A 17,978-nucleotide genomic window follows, 5' to 3' on the forward strand; every position below is an offset into this window, starting at 1 on the left:
GAACACACCCTGGGATTAGGGTGTTTCTGTAGCACCCAGACACGCCTACTGCTAGCGACACTTTCATTTAATTCCAGGAAAATGCAGGGTGGTCAAACGTTTGTTTGTTTTTTTGTTGTTTTTTTAAAAAAAAGAGTTCCCAAATGTTGTTGGCCAGCTGCCAGGCTCCTTGCAAACCGCAGCCCAATTAACTCGACACATCCTCAACTCAACTGCCAGTGTCAGTCGCGCACTGTCTGAAATAAACCTTGAAGCATCCCACTTACTTCAAATGCAAAAAGGGGATGAAATGCATTTTAATTTGCAGCAAATCAACGTGTAAAAGGGGCTAAATAAATACTCATTACTGTGGTATGATTTTAGCCGAGGCACGCGCCTCGGGTGCCTGCCTACGGCCTTGCAAACAGGTTATTATCAATAGCTCATGGATATAGAAGGCTTCGGCTGGACACGCCCATGGCAGCAGCAGTATGCAACCCGGGCGGCCATATTGCCTAGGTAAGGAACCTCATTCTCTATAAGGTAACACATAGGAGTGGAGACAGAGAAGAGGTGTTTAGTTGTGGTTTAAACTTTGACTTGTTCCAGTAATACAGTCACTAACATTACGTGAAGATATTGATTTACGAAACGGCTGTGTTTTGATTGTTAAATAAAACCCCAGATTGAAGGGGGGTAATAGAGGAGGTCTGACAGCTAATGAACAGCTTAGGAGACTGACTTTTTTACAACCCCCCCCCCCCCCCCAAGGCTTTTTGATTTTGTCATATTACTAAATAAAATAAATACACCCGACTATTTCGACTCTATCCTCATGATTGACTTTTTTTATAGTGAAGTATAACTACCATAGATATAAAAAGGTTCTATATCTATGATAACTACTAATATGTCATTTTTTTCCCAAAAGTAATAAGTTATAATACTTTATAATACAAATACTAATTTATTTATTTGGAATGGTGGATTACAATTTGATAGACAATCAAAACAAACCCGAGATGACATTGCTTCCATATCTATTTTATCATTTACAAACAAACCGAAAAGTGTTTCCTATTCCCTTTAAAGGTCTGCATCTCCTCTTTCCAATGACGTATCGCAAGCAGAGCTGTCTCTCACAGTGCCTGAGTAAAAAGATTTAAAGGGCCTGGTCACCAGCGGGACATTGAACATTGGTATTAAACTGCAGTTACAAAGTGATTTTATTAAATGTAATCTTAAACAGCACTTACAATGCGATTCTGCATCTCTGTTGAAAATATCACAAAAATGTTGTTAAAAAGGGCAATTTGCATTTTATTGTTACAAAACACACTGCTCAGATGCCAGTGTTGCTAACAGAAAAACTAATTATAATCCTTAACACTTAATTCATGAAACACAAGAAAGTAATAAACCTGATAATCAATATATATTTTGATTTTTTTTTTTAAATCAATCTTCATTTAACAGAAACGAAAGCTTCACGCATATTGTTTTAAATTCTGCTAGATGTCACAGAGCGCTAACATAATGAAATTGGAAATACCAAACCCAGTAAGAGCTTTTCGATGAACAACCCCAAGCAAAATAATGACAATCCAGCATTTATTTAAATAATAAAAAAGAGCATACCAGGTACGTCCAACAGCTAGGGTTTAAGCGTTATTTATTGCTGCACTCACAGTATACAGTATATTTAAATGCTCATTCACCTTGTATTACAGACTGACACGTTTGGTATGCATTCTGGGACCTGTAGTTCAAACTGGATATATAGATATATATATTTAAGGATCTCAAATCAATCATAATTTTCAAGCATTCAAAATTCTAAAAGGTATTAACAATGTAGAACCAAAGAACTTTTTTGACCTGAAAAAAGAAACAAGGACAAGGGGTCACAAATGGAGATTAGATAAAGGGGCATTCAGAACAGAAAATAGGAGGCACTTTTTTACACAGAGAATTGTGAGGGTCTGGAACCAACTCCCCAGTAATGTTGTTGAAGCTGACACCCTGGGATCCTTCAAGTTGCTTGATTGGATTCTGGGATCAATAAGCTACTAACAACCAAACGAGCAAGATGGGCCGATTGGCCTCCTTTCGTTTGTAAACTTTCTTATGTTCTTATGTCCTTGTTGAAAAACAAAGCTGGAATGCAGTTGTAACGTGTAGAGTTGCAGGATGTAGCGGCGAGGAGTCTTCTTCAGGATGAAGATACGTACGATGCTTGAATGGGTCCCCATTGCAAGCGAAGGCTCAATGGTTACTTCATGGCGAGATGAGTCCGAATCCAAGAGTCCAAACAGAACAAGTTAATACATGTTTCTCTTTAAATATAGCGCCCAAGGAAGAGTTTACTTTGGTGATCCAATCACTTCCGGGTAAGACCAGGAAGCTAATCCCTGACCGAAATCAGTCCTTTCATTTGGCTTTCAAAGTTTAAATGACACTTTCTTTTACACAAGCAATGTGTGTCATTAACACGGGGAGCGACCCTCCTCCATGGAGAGAAAGAGAGAGAGAGAGAGAGAGACCAGGATTCAAAGCATTTATAGAACAAAACTAGTTATATTGATCATAGAATGATAAAAATGTCAGTTTCATTCTCCTAACTAAATTACTGTTACAAGCATGTTAAACACGTTATAAAATAATTAAAGTAAAATAATGTAAGAATTATTTTCACTTTAAACTTCATTGAAACACAATAAACATTTCAACTGTATTTGGGTAACATACTTAAACAACTCTTAAACTTGTGTACGCAAGATTTGTTAAAATGCTTCTAAAACCAATTTAAATCAGATATTACTTGTTTGTTACGTTTCAATCTGATAGTTTTAGTAAATCTAAAACCCTGAGATTGTTAAACAAGTTCACATTATGCCCTTGTAAAGGTTTGTTTTTCATTAAACTTTTAAAATAAGGACAAACGTTCCATGTTTCATGGTAACAATTCAAGTCATGGGAGAAAGTCATGGCACCTCGTAACCACCAGGTGTCGTACTTCTTAACCCTTTATAGGAAGAAAATGGTATATTGGCTTTCAGACAGACATTCTTAATTAACAGATATGAATCAGCTATCAAGAAACAGCAAGTAATCAAAACTAAAACCAGTTTAGATCTGTACAACCCCATTACTAATATCTAGTCCTTTGAATTATACCTAGAATGTTATGGGAGAAGGTTGGGGGAAGGCAAACTTAATTAACATCACAGTATCTTAAGCCTCATAGTTTCAGATTTCAAATGTCATTTTTACAAAGTACATTCAATTACAACTATGAATTTCTCCCACACCGTATGGGTTGAATATACAGACTTCTCAGGGGTTGGAGGCACTCGGCTTCACCTCGTATCACACAACGCCCCGAAGCGTCTGTATATTCAATGTACACAGATACCCTCTCAGCATTATTGCATACTAGAAATGTACTTTATAATGTAACGGCTTCAGAACAGTTTACTATTGATAGATCTGTATCATCTGTAGACATTAACCACAGTTTTTATATTAAGATGCTGTTTAAAAACTGGAATTTTGGAGTGCAGGTGTACACACACTCACATTCTGCCTAAACTTTCACAACTTGCAATTGTGTCTTTAAAGAGAACAGGAAGACATCCAAGACTTCCCACAGCACGTTCAGCGATAAGGTTTCTCTCCTGTGTGAATTCACGGATGTATTTCAATGTGTTTGACTGACTGAAACTCTTCCCACAGTCAGCAGAGACATTTGGTTTCTCTCCTGTGTGGATTCGCTGGTGTATCTGCAAGCTGTCTATGAGGCTGAAATTCTATTCAAAATCAGAACAGTGATAAGGCTTCTCTCCAGTGTGGATTCGCTGGTGTCTTTTCAAATTGCTTGACAGGCTGAAGCTCTTCCCACAGTCAGCACAGACATGTGGTTTCTCTCCTGTGTGGATTCGCTGGTGAAGCTTCAGGTTTTGTAAATATCTGAAACTCTTCCCACAGTCAGCACAGACATGCAGTTTTTCTCCAGTGTGGATTCGCTGATGAAGTTTCAGGTTTTGTAAATCTCTGAAACTCTTCCCACAGTCAGCACATTCATAAGGTTTCTCTCCAGTGTGAATTCGTTGGTGTTTGTTCAGATATCTTAACTGACAGAAACTCTTCCCACAGTCAGCACAGATATACTGTTTCTCTCCAGTGTGGATTTGCTGGTGCAATTTAAAGTTGCCTGACTGTCTGAAACTCTTCCCACAGTCAGCACAGTGATATGGCTTCTCTCCTGTGTGAATTAACTGGTGGTTTTCAAGATGTGCTAACCGATTGAAACTTTTCCCACATTTACTACACAGATGCGGTTTATCTCCTGTGTGGATTTGCTGGTGTATTTTTAAACTGAATGGCTGACTGAAACTCTTCCCACAGTCAGCACAGACATTTGGTTTCTCTCCAGTGTGGATTTGCTGGTGACGTTTCAGGCTTTGTGACCATCTGAAACTCTTCCCACAGTCAGCACAGACATATCGTTTCTCTCCAGTGTGGATTCGCTGGTGAAGTTTCAGGTTTTGTAACTGACTGAAACTCTTTCCACATTCTGTACAGGACAGAGAGTCCTGCAAGCTGCTTGTTTTAAAATGGTTACCCTCCTCTTCAACATGGACAGGGTCTAGTTCAGGAAGCTCCTCTTTAATGTGGACAGGCTCCATCTCTGAATCCTGCCTTTCACAAGGATAACCCAGCTGTACCTTCAGAACTCGCAGGTGGTGTTTCACGGTGCTGTGGTGTCTGAAATCTGCCCCGCATTCATGACAGTTATATGGAGTCTTTCCAGTGCCTGTTTGCTGCTGTCCGTTCAGGATTCCTGACTCCCTGAAAGTCTTCACACATCCAGCACAGCGATGCAGAGTCTTTCCAGGAGATGTTTCAAGGATTCCTTCAGGATTAAAACTCTCCCCACATCCAGGACAGGGAAGAGAGCCCTGCAAGCTGCTTAAGGGTTTAGAATTGAGAATAACCCTTTTAATATGGACTGATTCTAGTACAGGACTCTCCTCTTTAATAGGGACTGATTCTAGTACAGGACTCTCCTCTTTAATATGGACTAATTCTACTGCAGGACTCTCCAATTTAATATGGACAGGCTCCATTGTTGAATCTTCTCTTTCACAAGGATAACCCAATATTGTCTTCTGAACAAATTTCCTAAAAAAAAAAAAAATTCAACCTGTTACAATCCCTTTGTTAAATTCTATGAACCTGACTTACCAACTCCAGACTCCATTCATTACCATGTTCACAAATGTGCTGTACTGAGTGAAATGAAGGAGATGGACGAAAATCAAGGAAACAAAGACAGTTCTAAACAGAGAAATATTCAAATATGTTCAGATATGCTTATAAAATTACAGCATTTCTTTCACACAAGACAAAGGTTATTGTAGAAAAATTTGACAGATTTGATAATTTAGTTTCCCCTTAGTACAACGAAAGATTTGCATGTAAACTTTTTGGTGCTTGTAAGCACCCACAGAACTAATCATGTGGGTGGGTCTCAACTAAATGTCTGTTAGCATAAAAACTTCGGGTGGGGATCGTTCTGGGCGACTGCAACGCCATGCTACACAGAGGGGCGCTGCGTACACTCAGGAGGAGAGAGTCCGCTCTGCAGGAACCACAGCTACACAACCCTGAAACTGCAAACGGTGCTTGTGAAGGCAATGCCCGGCCGTGTGAAGCAGCAGGAGTCGTTGTATGAATACCGACTCATCAGTAGGTTAATTAGGGGATTGTGATCCCATGTGATGTATAGCGAAGGTTACGCAGTGTAGCCGGTTCCTGGAGCGGGACGCCTTGTTTACAAGGCTAGCGCTCGCCCTCTGGGGCACCTTTTATTTGTAGTTTTTGTACTGTTTTATTTTGCCTTTTGTACAGTCTTCTGTGTCCTCTGTGCATTGGTAGCGTCACATGACCAGCCAAGCAGCAGGCTGTCGGTGTCAGTGTTCACCAGCAGAGGGCGACAAAGGAACCAAAAGAACACAAGGTGCTGTGGCAATCGCAAAGACTGTGAGGCGGGCGCTAAAGGAGCATCCTCACCTGTTGTTCCTGTGTGGACCACACGGGGTGCGGTCTTTTTGGTACCAAGAGATATACTACTTGGAAGACTTACCTGTTCACCTAGAAAACGATTGCAAACTACATTTCCCGACAGCCCTTGTGGATTATAAAGAAAGTGAACAAGTGACAATTACCTGGTGAGACTTTCTGTTCCGAGACCAGATTTACTGTTACCAGCAGTGACTGGATGGAACTTTGACTGGACTCTGTTTGCTAAAGCAATACGTTTTTCCTTGCAACGAGGACAGCTCGTGCAAGCAATAGAGAGGAAGTGAAATTAGTGGGCAGGTTTTCTTTTGTTTTGTTTATTTTCATAAACGTTCTGTTGAGTCTTTTGAACTTTAAGGAAATAATAAAACTGCCTATTCTTCAACCTCACAAACTGCCTCGGTGTCACCTCTCGTGCTGCCAGTTGGCTACCACATTAAAATACAGAACATACACAGGAGGCTGTGTGGTCCAGTGGTTAAAGAAACAGGTTTGTAACCAGGAGGTCCCCGGTGTTGAGAACACTCTTAAGAGACACCAGCAAGCATACTTTGCAATAACCAAGACTAGAAAAGACAAAGGCGTGTACTAACTTCTCGGCATCAGACAAAGACAGGATAGAACGTAATCGGGCAATATTACGTAAATGAAAAAATGACAGCCTGGTGACATTCTGCACATGGGACGCAAAGGCTAGACTAGGGTAAACAATAATACCAAGACTTCTCATTTCAGAGCTAGACCTAATCTCAAGCCCATCAATAACCACACTACAGTTGTCGAGTTTACTCAATTAATGCTGAGAGCCAAGTACCATTACTTCAGTCTTATCACCATTCAACTGTAAAAAGGTATGTTGCATCCATAGTTGAATTTCTGTTAAGCAATCTGCAAGTCCAGAGACAGTGAAATCAGTGCCAGGTTTAGTCTGCAGGTAAATTTGAGTATCGTCAGCATAAGAATGAAAAGTGACACCATGATGACAAATTATCTGGTCGAGTGGTAGCATATAAATGCTGATGTAACTTAAAAAAGGATGGTGAGTAAGTAGATTCAAGAAACTGCACAGAGTCCTTTTCTTCAATCAGTTGTTAGGTTTATTGAAATATGCAGGGAGTCTGGTCCCAGGTACAGGACAAACAGAATACTCGTTCTTACAATTGTTGCATGACATTAAATACCCTTCTGCATAGGTGTCTGTCTCTCTCCTCCTCTTTCTCTGACACTTAACCAATAGAAAAGGTACAACTCATTATCCTGTTACCATATATTTCATTTAGTGTGAGTGTGTGTGTGTGATGTGTGTGTGTCTGTGTGTGTAGCCTAGTGTGACGACCTCTGAACTCAGTGCATTCTTCAGACCCCTGGTGCCTCAAAAAGGTCCATACATCTGGTTTTTGTCATCTTCCTTGTTCCTTTCTCTCCTTTTTGCCTTAGACCCTTTGAGTCCAGTGGCATTATCACTTACTCTCCCTGTGAACCTTTGGGTCCAACGGCAGTCCCTGGGAGCCTTTTAGCTCCTTTATGCTTTGTATTCCCAAAAGTCTTAGAGCCTGGCACCTTCTGGTCCACAGCATTGTTATCTTGTTAGCTTGCAGTCAATGTTGGACAAGAAGCTTGTAGACACAAGGTCTCTTATCAATTGTTAGCAGTACATGCAATTTGAACCAAACAGTCTGCTATCTGCAATATTAGTTTCTTTTCAGAAAAGAACACCAGTATAGCTCTGCCAGTCCACATGCGTAGCAAACTGCTAATCAATTCTCGATCCATGTTTTCCAACAAATGCTAAATAAGAAGCCCCAATATACAGCCCTGAGGGACACCAAACAAGTATTGGACTCAAAACCTCCCATTGGCACGAATTGCTTTCTTTCAGACATATGGGATCTGACCCAACGAACAGCAGCACCAGAAATCCCAACACAACTTTCCAAACGGTCAAATGCAGCAGTAAAGTGTAAAAGAACCAGAATGGATAATGGATAATATGATGCTAAGGATTATAATACAGTGACGCCCCTTAATGCTAGGAACAAATTTTAAAAAAACGGAAGCAGTCCTACCTGCTGGAACGAGCAAGGAGGTGCCGTTTGGGAGAAGCAGGACGGTCCAGCAGAGCAATGCATTTTGCTTCAGTTACATCTGGCATAGCTATGTACATGTTGCAGTGCCTCTGAGCAAGGGAGCTGACAAACTTGTAAATACAGCGATTAACTGTGGTTTTATGCTCCCCAAACACATTGCTAACTACCCTGTACTCAGCTGAGTAACCCTAACCCTGCACTCAGCTGAGGATGCCAGCCTAGACAGTATCACAGAGCAATCGCCACTCTTTTTCCCACTGGCACAGGAGGCAGTATGTAATTCCTTTTTGGTTGCAGATCTTCCTTTATCAGTTCCGCTATAATGCTGAATTTTGCCGTGGTGACGCGAAATGACTCTATCCACTGCAGATCTGTGAAAGAATGATGAAGCACAACCTCTTCCAACCAGCAAGATGGACAAGTATGTGTCCTAACAATCCTTTCGTTAGCCAGTGGCATTAGATAACAAAAGAGTTGCTGGTAGAGGATGTTTGGAGGTTCAAGCTTCCAAAACAAAGGGAAAACATCCACTGTTCCTAATCCAGACAGCCTTTGGAGCATACGTGGAAGATGTGTGGCACAGAGGTTTAGAATCCTATGTCTCCACCGGTTTTCAGCCATGGTGATCTGCAATACCTGTATTGGTAGTTTCATTTTATACCTCCCAGTTAATTTTTAATACATGAGTCGTAAGATAAATTATGTTAAACGGATTCAGTACTAACGACATGACACCCCGCAAATTACATTTAAAAAACAATTTAAGAACATAAGAAAGTTTACAAACGAGAGGAGGCCATTCAGCCCATCTTGCTCGTTAGTAGCTTATTGATCCCAGAATCTCATCAAGCAGCTTCTTAAAGGATCCCAGGGTGTCAGCTTCAACAACATTACTGGGGAGTTGGTTCCAGACCCTCACAATTCTCTGGGTAAAAATGTTTTGGCAAGAGTAGTAAAACACATTATTAACCAAATATGCACAGGGTATTTAGCTTTATTACAGCAGCTTATATTCACATGTGTACCCGTTTTCTGCGCATGGAAACCACATTTTCACAAAATATCACAAGTAATTTTCAAAAACAGCGTACTTTACACATAGCTAATTTACATATCAACCCCCACCTTTCTTATTCGTTTGCATGACGTCGCGTGAAAAGCCAGGTTTACTCGAGTAAAATAAACTGAGCGAATGGAAACCAAAAAAAGCATTTTACACGAGACATATTTCTCGAGCTATAAACAACACGCATGGAAAATCCACCATTGTGGTCCATAGTAAACATAAACGTGTTAGTACTGTATGGACACATTAAAAGGACATTAACACACCTGCTTTTTACAGGTTATGTATGCAAATACATTTGTAAAGATAAAAGCAAAATCGCAAATACAGAAAATAGATATTCAGTCATAAGAAACTCATCATGCAAAACGTCATGGTATATTTTGCCAAAAATGTAACCACGTAAAATCTGTACGAGAGACAGGTTCAACATTAATATATTTGTAATATAAGTTAACTGCTCTTTGTTGAACCCGCTCTTGCATGTAATTATTTACTGCATTCTCTATCTTTTGCTCTTATTTGAATTTGATCTTTGCTACTGATTTTATTGTACTTTACAACTGTTCTTATCTGTATTGTGATATTTTGTAATGTGATACTTTACAATGTGATATTTTGTAACAATTGTAAGTTGCTCTGGATAAGGGTGTCTGCTAAGAAAGAAAGAAAGAAAGAAATAATAATAATAATAATAATAATAATAATAATAATAATAATAATAATAATAATAATAATAATAATATAAAATACAGAATCACCTATCAAAAATAAGAAATAAAAAGTAAATTAATCAATAGTTCAACACTTTATAAAAAACTGAACATACCATGAATGAGCTACAATGTGTAGTTTTAGAAGAAATTAGATCATTTTAAATACAGAAGAATAAAGGACAATAAATGGATAAATAGAATCAATACCGCGATGCCTGGAGGTTTAAATAGAAAGGAATAGTAGATCGTTACATCATTAACTATGTAGGAAATGACATCACAGCAGTGTGGAGTAGTGGTTAGGGCTCTGGACTCTTGACCGGAGGGTCGTGGGTTCAATCCCAGGTGGGGGACACTGCTGCTGTACCCTTGAGCAAGGTACTTTACCTAGATTGCTCCAGTAAAAACCCAACTGTATAAATGGGTAATTGTATGTCAAAATAATGTGATATGTTGTAACAATTGTAAGTCGCCCTGGATAAGGGAGTCTGCTAAGAAATAAATAATAATAATAATAATAATAATAATAATAACACATTAATAGATTTAAATAGAAATGAGTGTAGTCACCACAGCATCAAAAGCCTATAAGCACCTCCACTGTTTGTTTTCAAACACACTTTCCGTTGACAAAGTTGGCTCTTTTGTGCAAAAGAGTTTAGTTTATATTTTATTTGCTGGTCTGTCTATAACTTACATTTAACACAACTTAACATTTTTAAAAGCAAAAAGTCACAATGGTGAAAGACCTACAAGCATCAGATGCATGTAACCCTACTAATTATTTGGGACTGCAAACCCTTTGTTTTGAACAGTGCAATACACATTGCTGTGCATTGTCTGAAATTATTGTTTGGTCACCAGACCTGGATTACAAATTAAATCTATTTTCTGATTGGATTATCACTGTCTGTCTCTTCCTTGCGCACCACATCACTCCTACATCTGTACCCAACTAACCACATTGCCACAAGACGTCATCACGCAGCTTCACCAAGCGCTTTAAAGCAGTACTGTAGCTGGGATACCTATTCAGTAAAAACAGGACTTGCTTCAATTCAACTCAAATAAGTCACACTAATGCACAGCGCTCCCCCTCCTTTCCAGGGTCCAAGCTTCACTACAGTAGAGCTGAGAAATAACATTAAAACTGACAGAGCAACTTAAACAAATCCACACTTCCAAATAAAAACTAGTGGGAAATGCTTTCATAGAGCAGGACTGAGGTGTACACCGACAGTGTGAGTCATAAACACACAGGCAGCGTTTCTCTCTGTATATTTCAAATAAACGACTACTGTTTTGACAGCGCGTACATTAGACCATAATGTGCAAAGTGGGGGGCGCGTCTAGGACTAGAGGAATTTCTGTAAAAATGTAATTTTTTTTTTCTTTTTAAAGGATAGAAAATATTAAATAAATACACAAAGGAAAGGTAATTAATCCAAGCTGTTACCTTTCAAATGCGCCACTGACAGTCACTACAGGACATATGCTTACCTTCCAGTATATGGAAGTGTAGTGTAGGATATATTGAAAAATAAGAACTGTCTTCAAAAGGCAGAGACTTGTGAATACAACCAAACAGCAATCGGCTTTTCAGAGATCTTCAGAGCATGGATCACGTCAGCTTGCAAGATCAATGGTATTTAATGGGGTCTTGCTCTGGGCTAATATAGGATGTTCTCTCCATTGAATACATCAGAAGTCCCAAGTATATCGAATCAGCACTCAGCCTTGACATTTCTTACCTTTAAGTTAATGATACATTCTAGAAGGACCTGGTCAACTCCTTTTCAAAACTGATTGGATATAACTTTTTGTCAAAAAACATTGGAACATGATTTCATCGCTCTCTTTTTCCAACTCCTCCTTTTTCTAAAAAGTCAGGTGGACCAAAGTTCACAGAATCCTTGCTATAATATAATGCAAGTATATGTGTATATGTGAGAGATGTTTTTAACATGTAACACCAGCTCTAAAAAATATATGTCCCTCTTAGCCGTATATTATGTTACCTTTTCAGTGTGTTGTCAATGGGCCAGTTTTACTTCATATACAAATGTGTGTTAACAAAATATGGGACAAAGACTGTCTTTGAATAAGCATACAGTGGTCAGTTCAGTTAGTTTCATTTAAATTTTAAACTATAATGAACATGTTAAGTATAATAGCCTTATTCAACTGTGTCGTTCTCGTATGCCCGACCTCTCTCTGTTTCTAAAAGTTGCCTGCTCAAGCAGGATTCAGAAACCCTTTTACTTGCCAAGACTATTGTTTTGATTAATATGAAACACCATTGAAAGCACTTCTCCAAATTCACCGCATGAAGTCAGTTTTCTCCAAAAGAAAGTCGCTACTTATTTGATAAGAACTGTGACTGGACACAACTCCCCTAATTCATGGAATTCTATTAGGTTTTCTTATTATAGAAAGACCTTGGATTCAAAACTGCGGACTACAAGTAAATCTCACTTTCACTGCCAAAAATAACTTTCCATATCTAGCACCGCTCTGCTTGCAAGCACATAAGGGCGCGGCTATTTTTCTGTAGGTTTTTTGTGTACTAAAATGATTGAATACAGTTTACACTTTATTTGTCTAATATTCCAATCTAACAGTTCCTGTTTTTTTATTCCAGTAAAACCTTTATGTAAACGAAACATTTATATTCTAAAATTTAATGGATATTGTAATGTCTAAAAGATTTTTTGTTTAGTTGGAGAAACTGAACTAATTCTTCAATTGATTAAATTAAATGCTCGCTCCTGCTTTTACAGTCTGATTGTATTACAGTTGAGCCTTAAACAAGCAAACAGTTGTTAGTTTAAATGTTATGTTTCTTATTAGATCCAAGTACTTAAAACCTATTATTTCTCTTCAGAGTTTTGTCACTCTATTATTAGACCAGAATATTTTATTTAAAACCTCTATGCTTAGTAACAACACAATCAAATAAAATCAAATAGGTCTTTTTAGTTTCAAATATTGTTCTGTCTAAAAAGGGCTACCCTTTTGTTTTTGCTAATTTGCAATACCTAGCCTCCATGTTTAGTTCCCCAAGATGCCTTTCTTTCAAGGTTACAGACTTCCACGAGTGTATGTGCACTAATAACAAAGGCACATAGACAAGGTTTTTTTCTAACATTAACACTTGTTCAGTTTTCTTAGTTCAAATCATTGTAACCTGTTCAGAATTTGCTGCAATATTATGTATGCTGGTTTTATATTCTTTAAAACACAGTACAATTATTACAATATTCTGACAGTGTCAGTTATTATTATTATTATTATTATTATATTTATTTATTTATTTATTTATTTATTAGCAGACACCCTTATCCAGGGCGACTTACAATTATTACAAGATATCACATTATTTTTTACATAAAATTACCCATTTATACAGTTGGGTTTTTACTGGAGCAATCTAGGTAAAGTACCTTGCTCAAGGGTACAGCAGCAGTGTCCCCCACCTGGGATTGAACCCACAACCCTCCAGTCAAGAGTCCAGAGCTCTAAACACTACTCCACACTGCTGCCCTGTTAGTACTGAACTTCTGTAATATGTTCTTTCAACAATAATAATGTTATTTGTATAACACTAAATGATGTTATAACATGTATTTCTAATTCAGTTTCTTCAGTATAACAGTTGCTCCTAGAAATGGTAATATTATTTTACTGAATTAAGTCTGACCTCTTTCTCTGTTCATACAAAATCCAGGTTTTAAGACATCCTAGCCTTTTGCCAATTATTTGGAGACATGAAGTAATGAAAGTAAAGTAACAAAAGAAGCTGCTTTTTCTCATAAAACTGGAATATGTTAACAAGGCCTTATGATAAGAGCCTGCCAAGTTTGCCTCCTTCCAGCAGGTGCTTTCATAGACTGCACACAACAACTATTATTATTATTATTATTAGTTTATTTAGCAGACGTCTTTATCCAAGGCGACTTACAGAGACTAGGGTGTGTGAACTATGCATCAGCTGCAGAGTCACTTACAATTACGTCTCACCCGAAAGACGGAGCACAAGGAGGTTAAGTGACTTGATCAGGGTCACACTATGAGTCAGTGGCTCATTGTGTGAAAACTATCCATTGTTTTCTACAGAGTATGCAGATCTTTTTAAAAGGAACATATACAGTATTATTATAATTATTGACAAAGCACATATCATATTACTTCAATCAATACAGGCCGGTTTAAATCATCCAATTCATGTCGAATGACTCTGCACGTTCCCAGCAGGATTGGAACTCTGCACCAGGCTCAACTCGGACTGGTTCTGCAAACACCACGACAGGCCTGTGTATCCAGCGTTTTACATCACAGGTGTGGGCAACCAGGGACTTTACGTGATACCTGCAAAAACTTCAATCTTGCTAGCTGGGCTCCCATCTCTACATTTTCATTCCCATCGTCAGTGGGCAAACACATTTTAACTGAATCTGGGTCCATCAAAGAACCGCACACCCTTGCAACCGAGGCCTTCCATGCAAAAGGATCTAATGACTTACAGCACAGAAGGGACGTGCCGGAACCATCTGTGACAGCAGTTACCGAACATGTTACCAATCACAAGGACTATGATTTCCCAGTGTTATGTCTGTATGGCCAGTCTTCGAGGAGAATTTCTCATGTGCTTAGTGATGTCATTGCTGATGTCATTGATGTTGTCCCTGAGACTGGAGAGGTGGGGACAGCAACGAAAATACCCGAGGCTGGAGAGGCGGGGGTCAACTTTGAACAGCAGTGCTGAGGGCAGTGATTCTTCATGTTGTATGGCTCTGTCCACTCTCTCTAGATAGAATCATGTAAGAATCCTGCAGGTTTTTAGGCAGTCTGATGCGTTGTGTGCATTGCGTATCATTACACTGAAACCATTGCTCATCTTTTCACACCCAGGATACATAGTGACCATGGCTGATGGTCTTCCCTTTGTGGAACACAACTGCCAGAGTTTAAAATGTTTTCCTATCAATTACAACTCTGTCATTATTATTATTATTATTATTTATTTCTTAGCAGACACCCTTATCCAGGGCGACTTACAATTGTTACAACATATCACATTATACATTATTTCACATTTTACAGATATCACATTATTTTTACATACAATTACCCATTTATACAGTTGGGTTATTACTGGAGCAATCTAGGTAAAGTATCTTGCTCAAGGGTACAACAGCAGTGTCCCCCACTGGGGATTGAACCCACAACCCTCTGGTCAAGAGTCCAGAGCCCTAACCACTACTCCACACTGCTGCCCTACGTCATGCTTGAAATTGGCAAGCGCTGTATTAATTGCAATATCATATCATTTTAATAAACTATTAACATACATGTCAACCCCTAAGTGTTCATACGAGGGAGACCCCTGCTGAAAAACCTGGCGATTAATGAAAAACCTTACCCTAGACCACTATATTTTATTTATGTTTTGTGTATGTTTTTTGGTTTTTTTTGGGGGGGGGGGCGCTGGTGACGGATCAAGATTTTTGCACGTGGCTGACAGCTACGCCACTCACTTAAGGGCTATGCACACCACGGAGCGAAGCAAACGACACGAATACAGCACGAGTACATAAAAAACACAACTGGAGCTAGTCATGAAAAGACTAAAGGTGATACGGAGCAGTATGTTTATTTTCTAACGCAGCACAAGTGACATTCCAGAGAGGTCATTTTTGGTAGGAATAAACGTATAAAACGCATCCATGTCTTTACAAAATCATTTTCATTTCGAAATATTCTTTTAAAAACTGTAAGCAGGAGCATGTTATCATTCATGTCTTGTTGTCAAACAGCATTGTGTTACTGTTAAACTTTGCTAAATGTGGACATCAGTACGTACCTCTGAATGAAATCTGTACTGTAACATTGTCGTTGCTTGTAATTGCTGTAGTAGCTACATGCTTGAGGTTGCGTCCCCACCTGTTTAATTTAATCTTAATTGTATAATAAGTAACGCTATACAACAGGGTCACTTTCATTTTTCACGTTGCATTATTTAAAAGCACAGATAAGTTCACAGTTTTAATACCGATAGCAGCATAGATGTGTTTGTGGAATTGAACAGAATCATTGAACGCCACGACCGTACCATAACAACAAAAGAGAGGGGGGAAATGAAAATAGTATGTCCTAAATTAAAAGCATATTACTAGTTTTCCCAAGTGTTGAAAGCACACAAACAAAAAAAACAACATTATCACTGATTAGCAGTTTTAATCCAGACAGAAACACAGATGTGACCCGTGTGTGCTGAGCTATATGTTCCATGTCTCCCTATTCAGTGCAATGGAACAGTCACAAGTCACTCTGCCTAGCAATGACGTCAGATAGTTATATTTGGGGTTCAATTTCTGTAAAACTAGGACTCCTCCGAAAAATGTTAATACCCCGTCGCACATCTACACCCCCGGGACAAAGTGTATGCGAGCGTGGTTCTTTAATTTGTTATACTTTCTGAGATACAGGTGTATAAAAACCCGTCTTACTCACTTCTAAAAATAAATAAATAAATAAATAAATAAAATCATCTGTTTTCTTACGCCACTCTGTATCTCAAAAAGTATTAAACCAAATGCTAACCCGTTCACAGGGTTTGTTCAGCCTGCCAAACATTTTTCAGTTTATTCCCCTTTTGAGCTGGTTGTAAAATCGACTTTAAACAGGAACTTCTTTCAAACCTTAACTATGTCTGCGCGTTACATATTAGTGAGATACACACACACAATTATTATTATTTTTAACCACGAAAAAATAAAAAGTACTCTCTTTCTTAAAATATTAATACATGAAACAAGTTGTTTTCAGTACAATAAGATGTAAGTCTATGTACCTGTTAACAAATGGAATAAAAATAATTTGTATTTAAAAACAACTTACTCGTTAATTCAGCTATGCGGCCCTCCTCTCGGTCCTTCAGGTAAAAATATTGTGAGGCACCGAAGCGAAGGCAAACCCGCCCCCTTTCGCCCCTGCCATTGGCTGCTGGGTCACTCTGTCCTGAGGAAGCCTCCGGTGATTGGACGCGCTGGGGCGCTCCTAACCAATCTAGCCTCAGCTCTGTGGAATTATACCGTATTTACAAGAAAACAGGGGCATCTATACTCGGGTACAGTTCAGCATATTATTAGGCTTCCAAACAAGAATAGCTGGAAACCTATTATTATTATTATTATTATTATTATTATTATTATTATTATTATTATTATTGGCAGCAGCGTGGAGTAGTGTTTAGGGATCTGGACTGTTGACCGGAGGGTCGTGGGTTCAATCCCAGGTGGGGGACACTGCTGCTGTACCCTTGAGCAAGATACTTTACCTAGATTGCTCCAGTAAAAACCCAACTGTATAAATGGATAATTGTATGTAAAAATAATGTAATATTTTGTAACAATTGTAAGTCCCCTGGATAAGGGTGTCTGCTAAGAAATAAATAATAATAATAATATTATTAGGGGTCCAAGCAACAAAGTTGCTGGAGCCCTATTGTAATTGTTAGGATTACAAACCGGCTAGGAAACTGGACACTGGACAACTGACGTAAAAGCTAAATGTAAATCGTATATACATTACTTTGTTATAATCATTATCAGTAAGTCACAACTACAAATCTCTGAATCTCATGTTAAAATGTGACATTTTCCAAACAATTTGCATGAGAGAAATCACTTACTTCAAAACACGCCACGTGCTTCTCCCTCTGCCTTCTCCAGCCAGTGACATCACAGGAGGGATTGCCAGCCATGGCGGATTACAGTTTGATAGAGCACGGAATTTAAACAGCTCGTTTGACATATACTGATCAAAAACGATCAAAACAAACCAGAGATTACAGTGCTTCCTGTGACAGAAAGACAACGGTGCTTGCTGGCAAATCTCCCTCTTGACCTGTGAGGGTGCTAAGTAACAGGAACAGAGTACTCTGGACTACGTGGCCTAACATTTCGTTCCCGGGGTTAAAAGGAAGTCGGTCATTTAGGGAAGGGAAATTATGTGGCAGCCGTGGGAGGAGCAGCTGCAATCGTT

General features: G+C 38.8%; 1 protein-coding gene and 1 pseudogene across 1 annotated transcript; one reads left to right on the plus strand and one right to left on the minus strand.

The window, feature by feature from the left end:
* LOC131724860 (zinc finger protein 79-like) overlaps window positions 1-17,978 on the plus strand; it is a 40,346-nt pseudogene that overhangs the window by 8,242 nt on the left and 14,126 nt on the right.
* Window positions 739-16,917, minus strand: LOC117407711 (zinc finger protein 664-like). Its single transcript, XM_059017787.1, has 2 exons — window positions 16,833-16,917; window positions 739-5,163 (listed from the first exon to the last, which is right to left on the minus strand). The coding sequence occupies exon 2, from the start codon at window positions 5,106-5,108 to the stop codon at window positions 3,789-3,791; it is 1,320 nt and encodes a 439-aa protein (XP_058873770.1). The 5' UTR covers window positions 5,109-5,163; window positions 16,833-16,917; the 3' UTR covers window positions 739-3,788.

The sequence above is a fragment of the Acipenser ruthenus genome, chromosome 57, assembly GCF_902713425.1.
Source record: "Acipenser ruthenus chromosome 57, fAciRut3.2 maternal haplotype, whole genome shotgun sequence".
Lineage (NCBI taxonomy): Eukaryota > Metazoa > Chordata > Actinopteri > Acipenseriformes > Acipenseridae > Acipenser > Acipenser ruthenus.

Bases quoted from the DNA above. Each gene is read 5' to 3' on its own strand.
- LOC117407711 (XM_059017787.1), bottom strand. From the start codon at position 5,108: ATGGAGCCTGTCCATATTAAATTGGAGAGTCCTGCAGTAGAATTAGTC.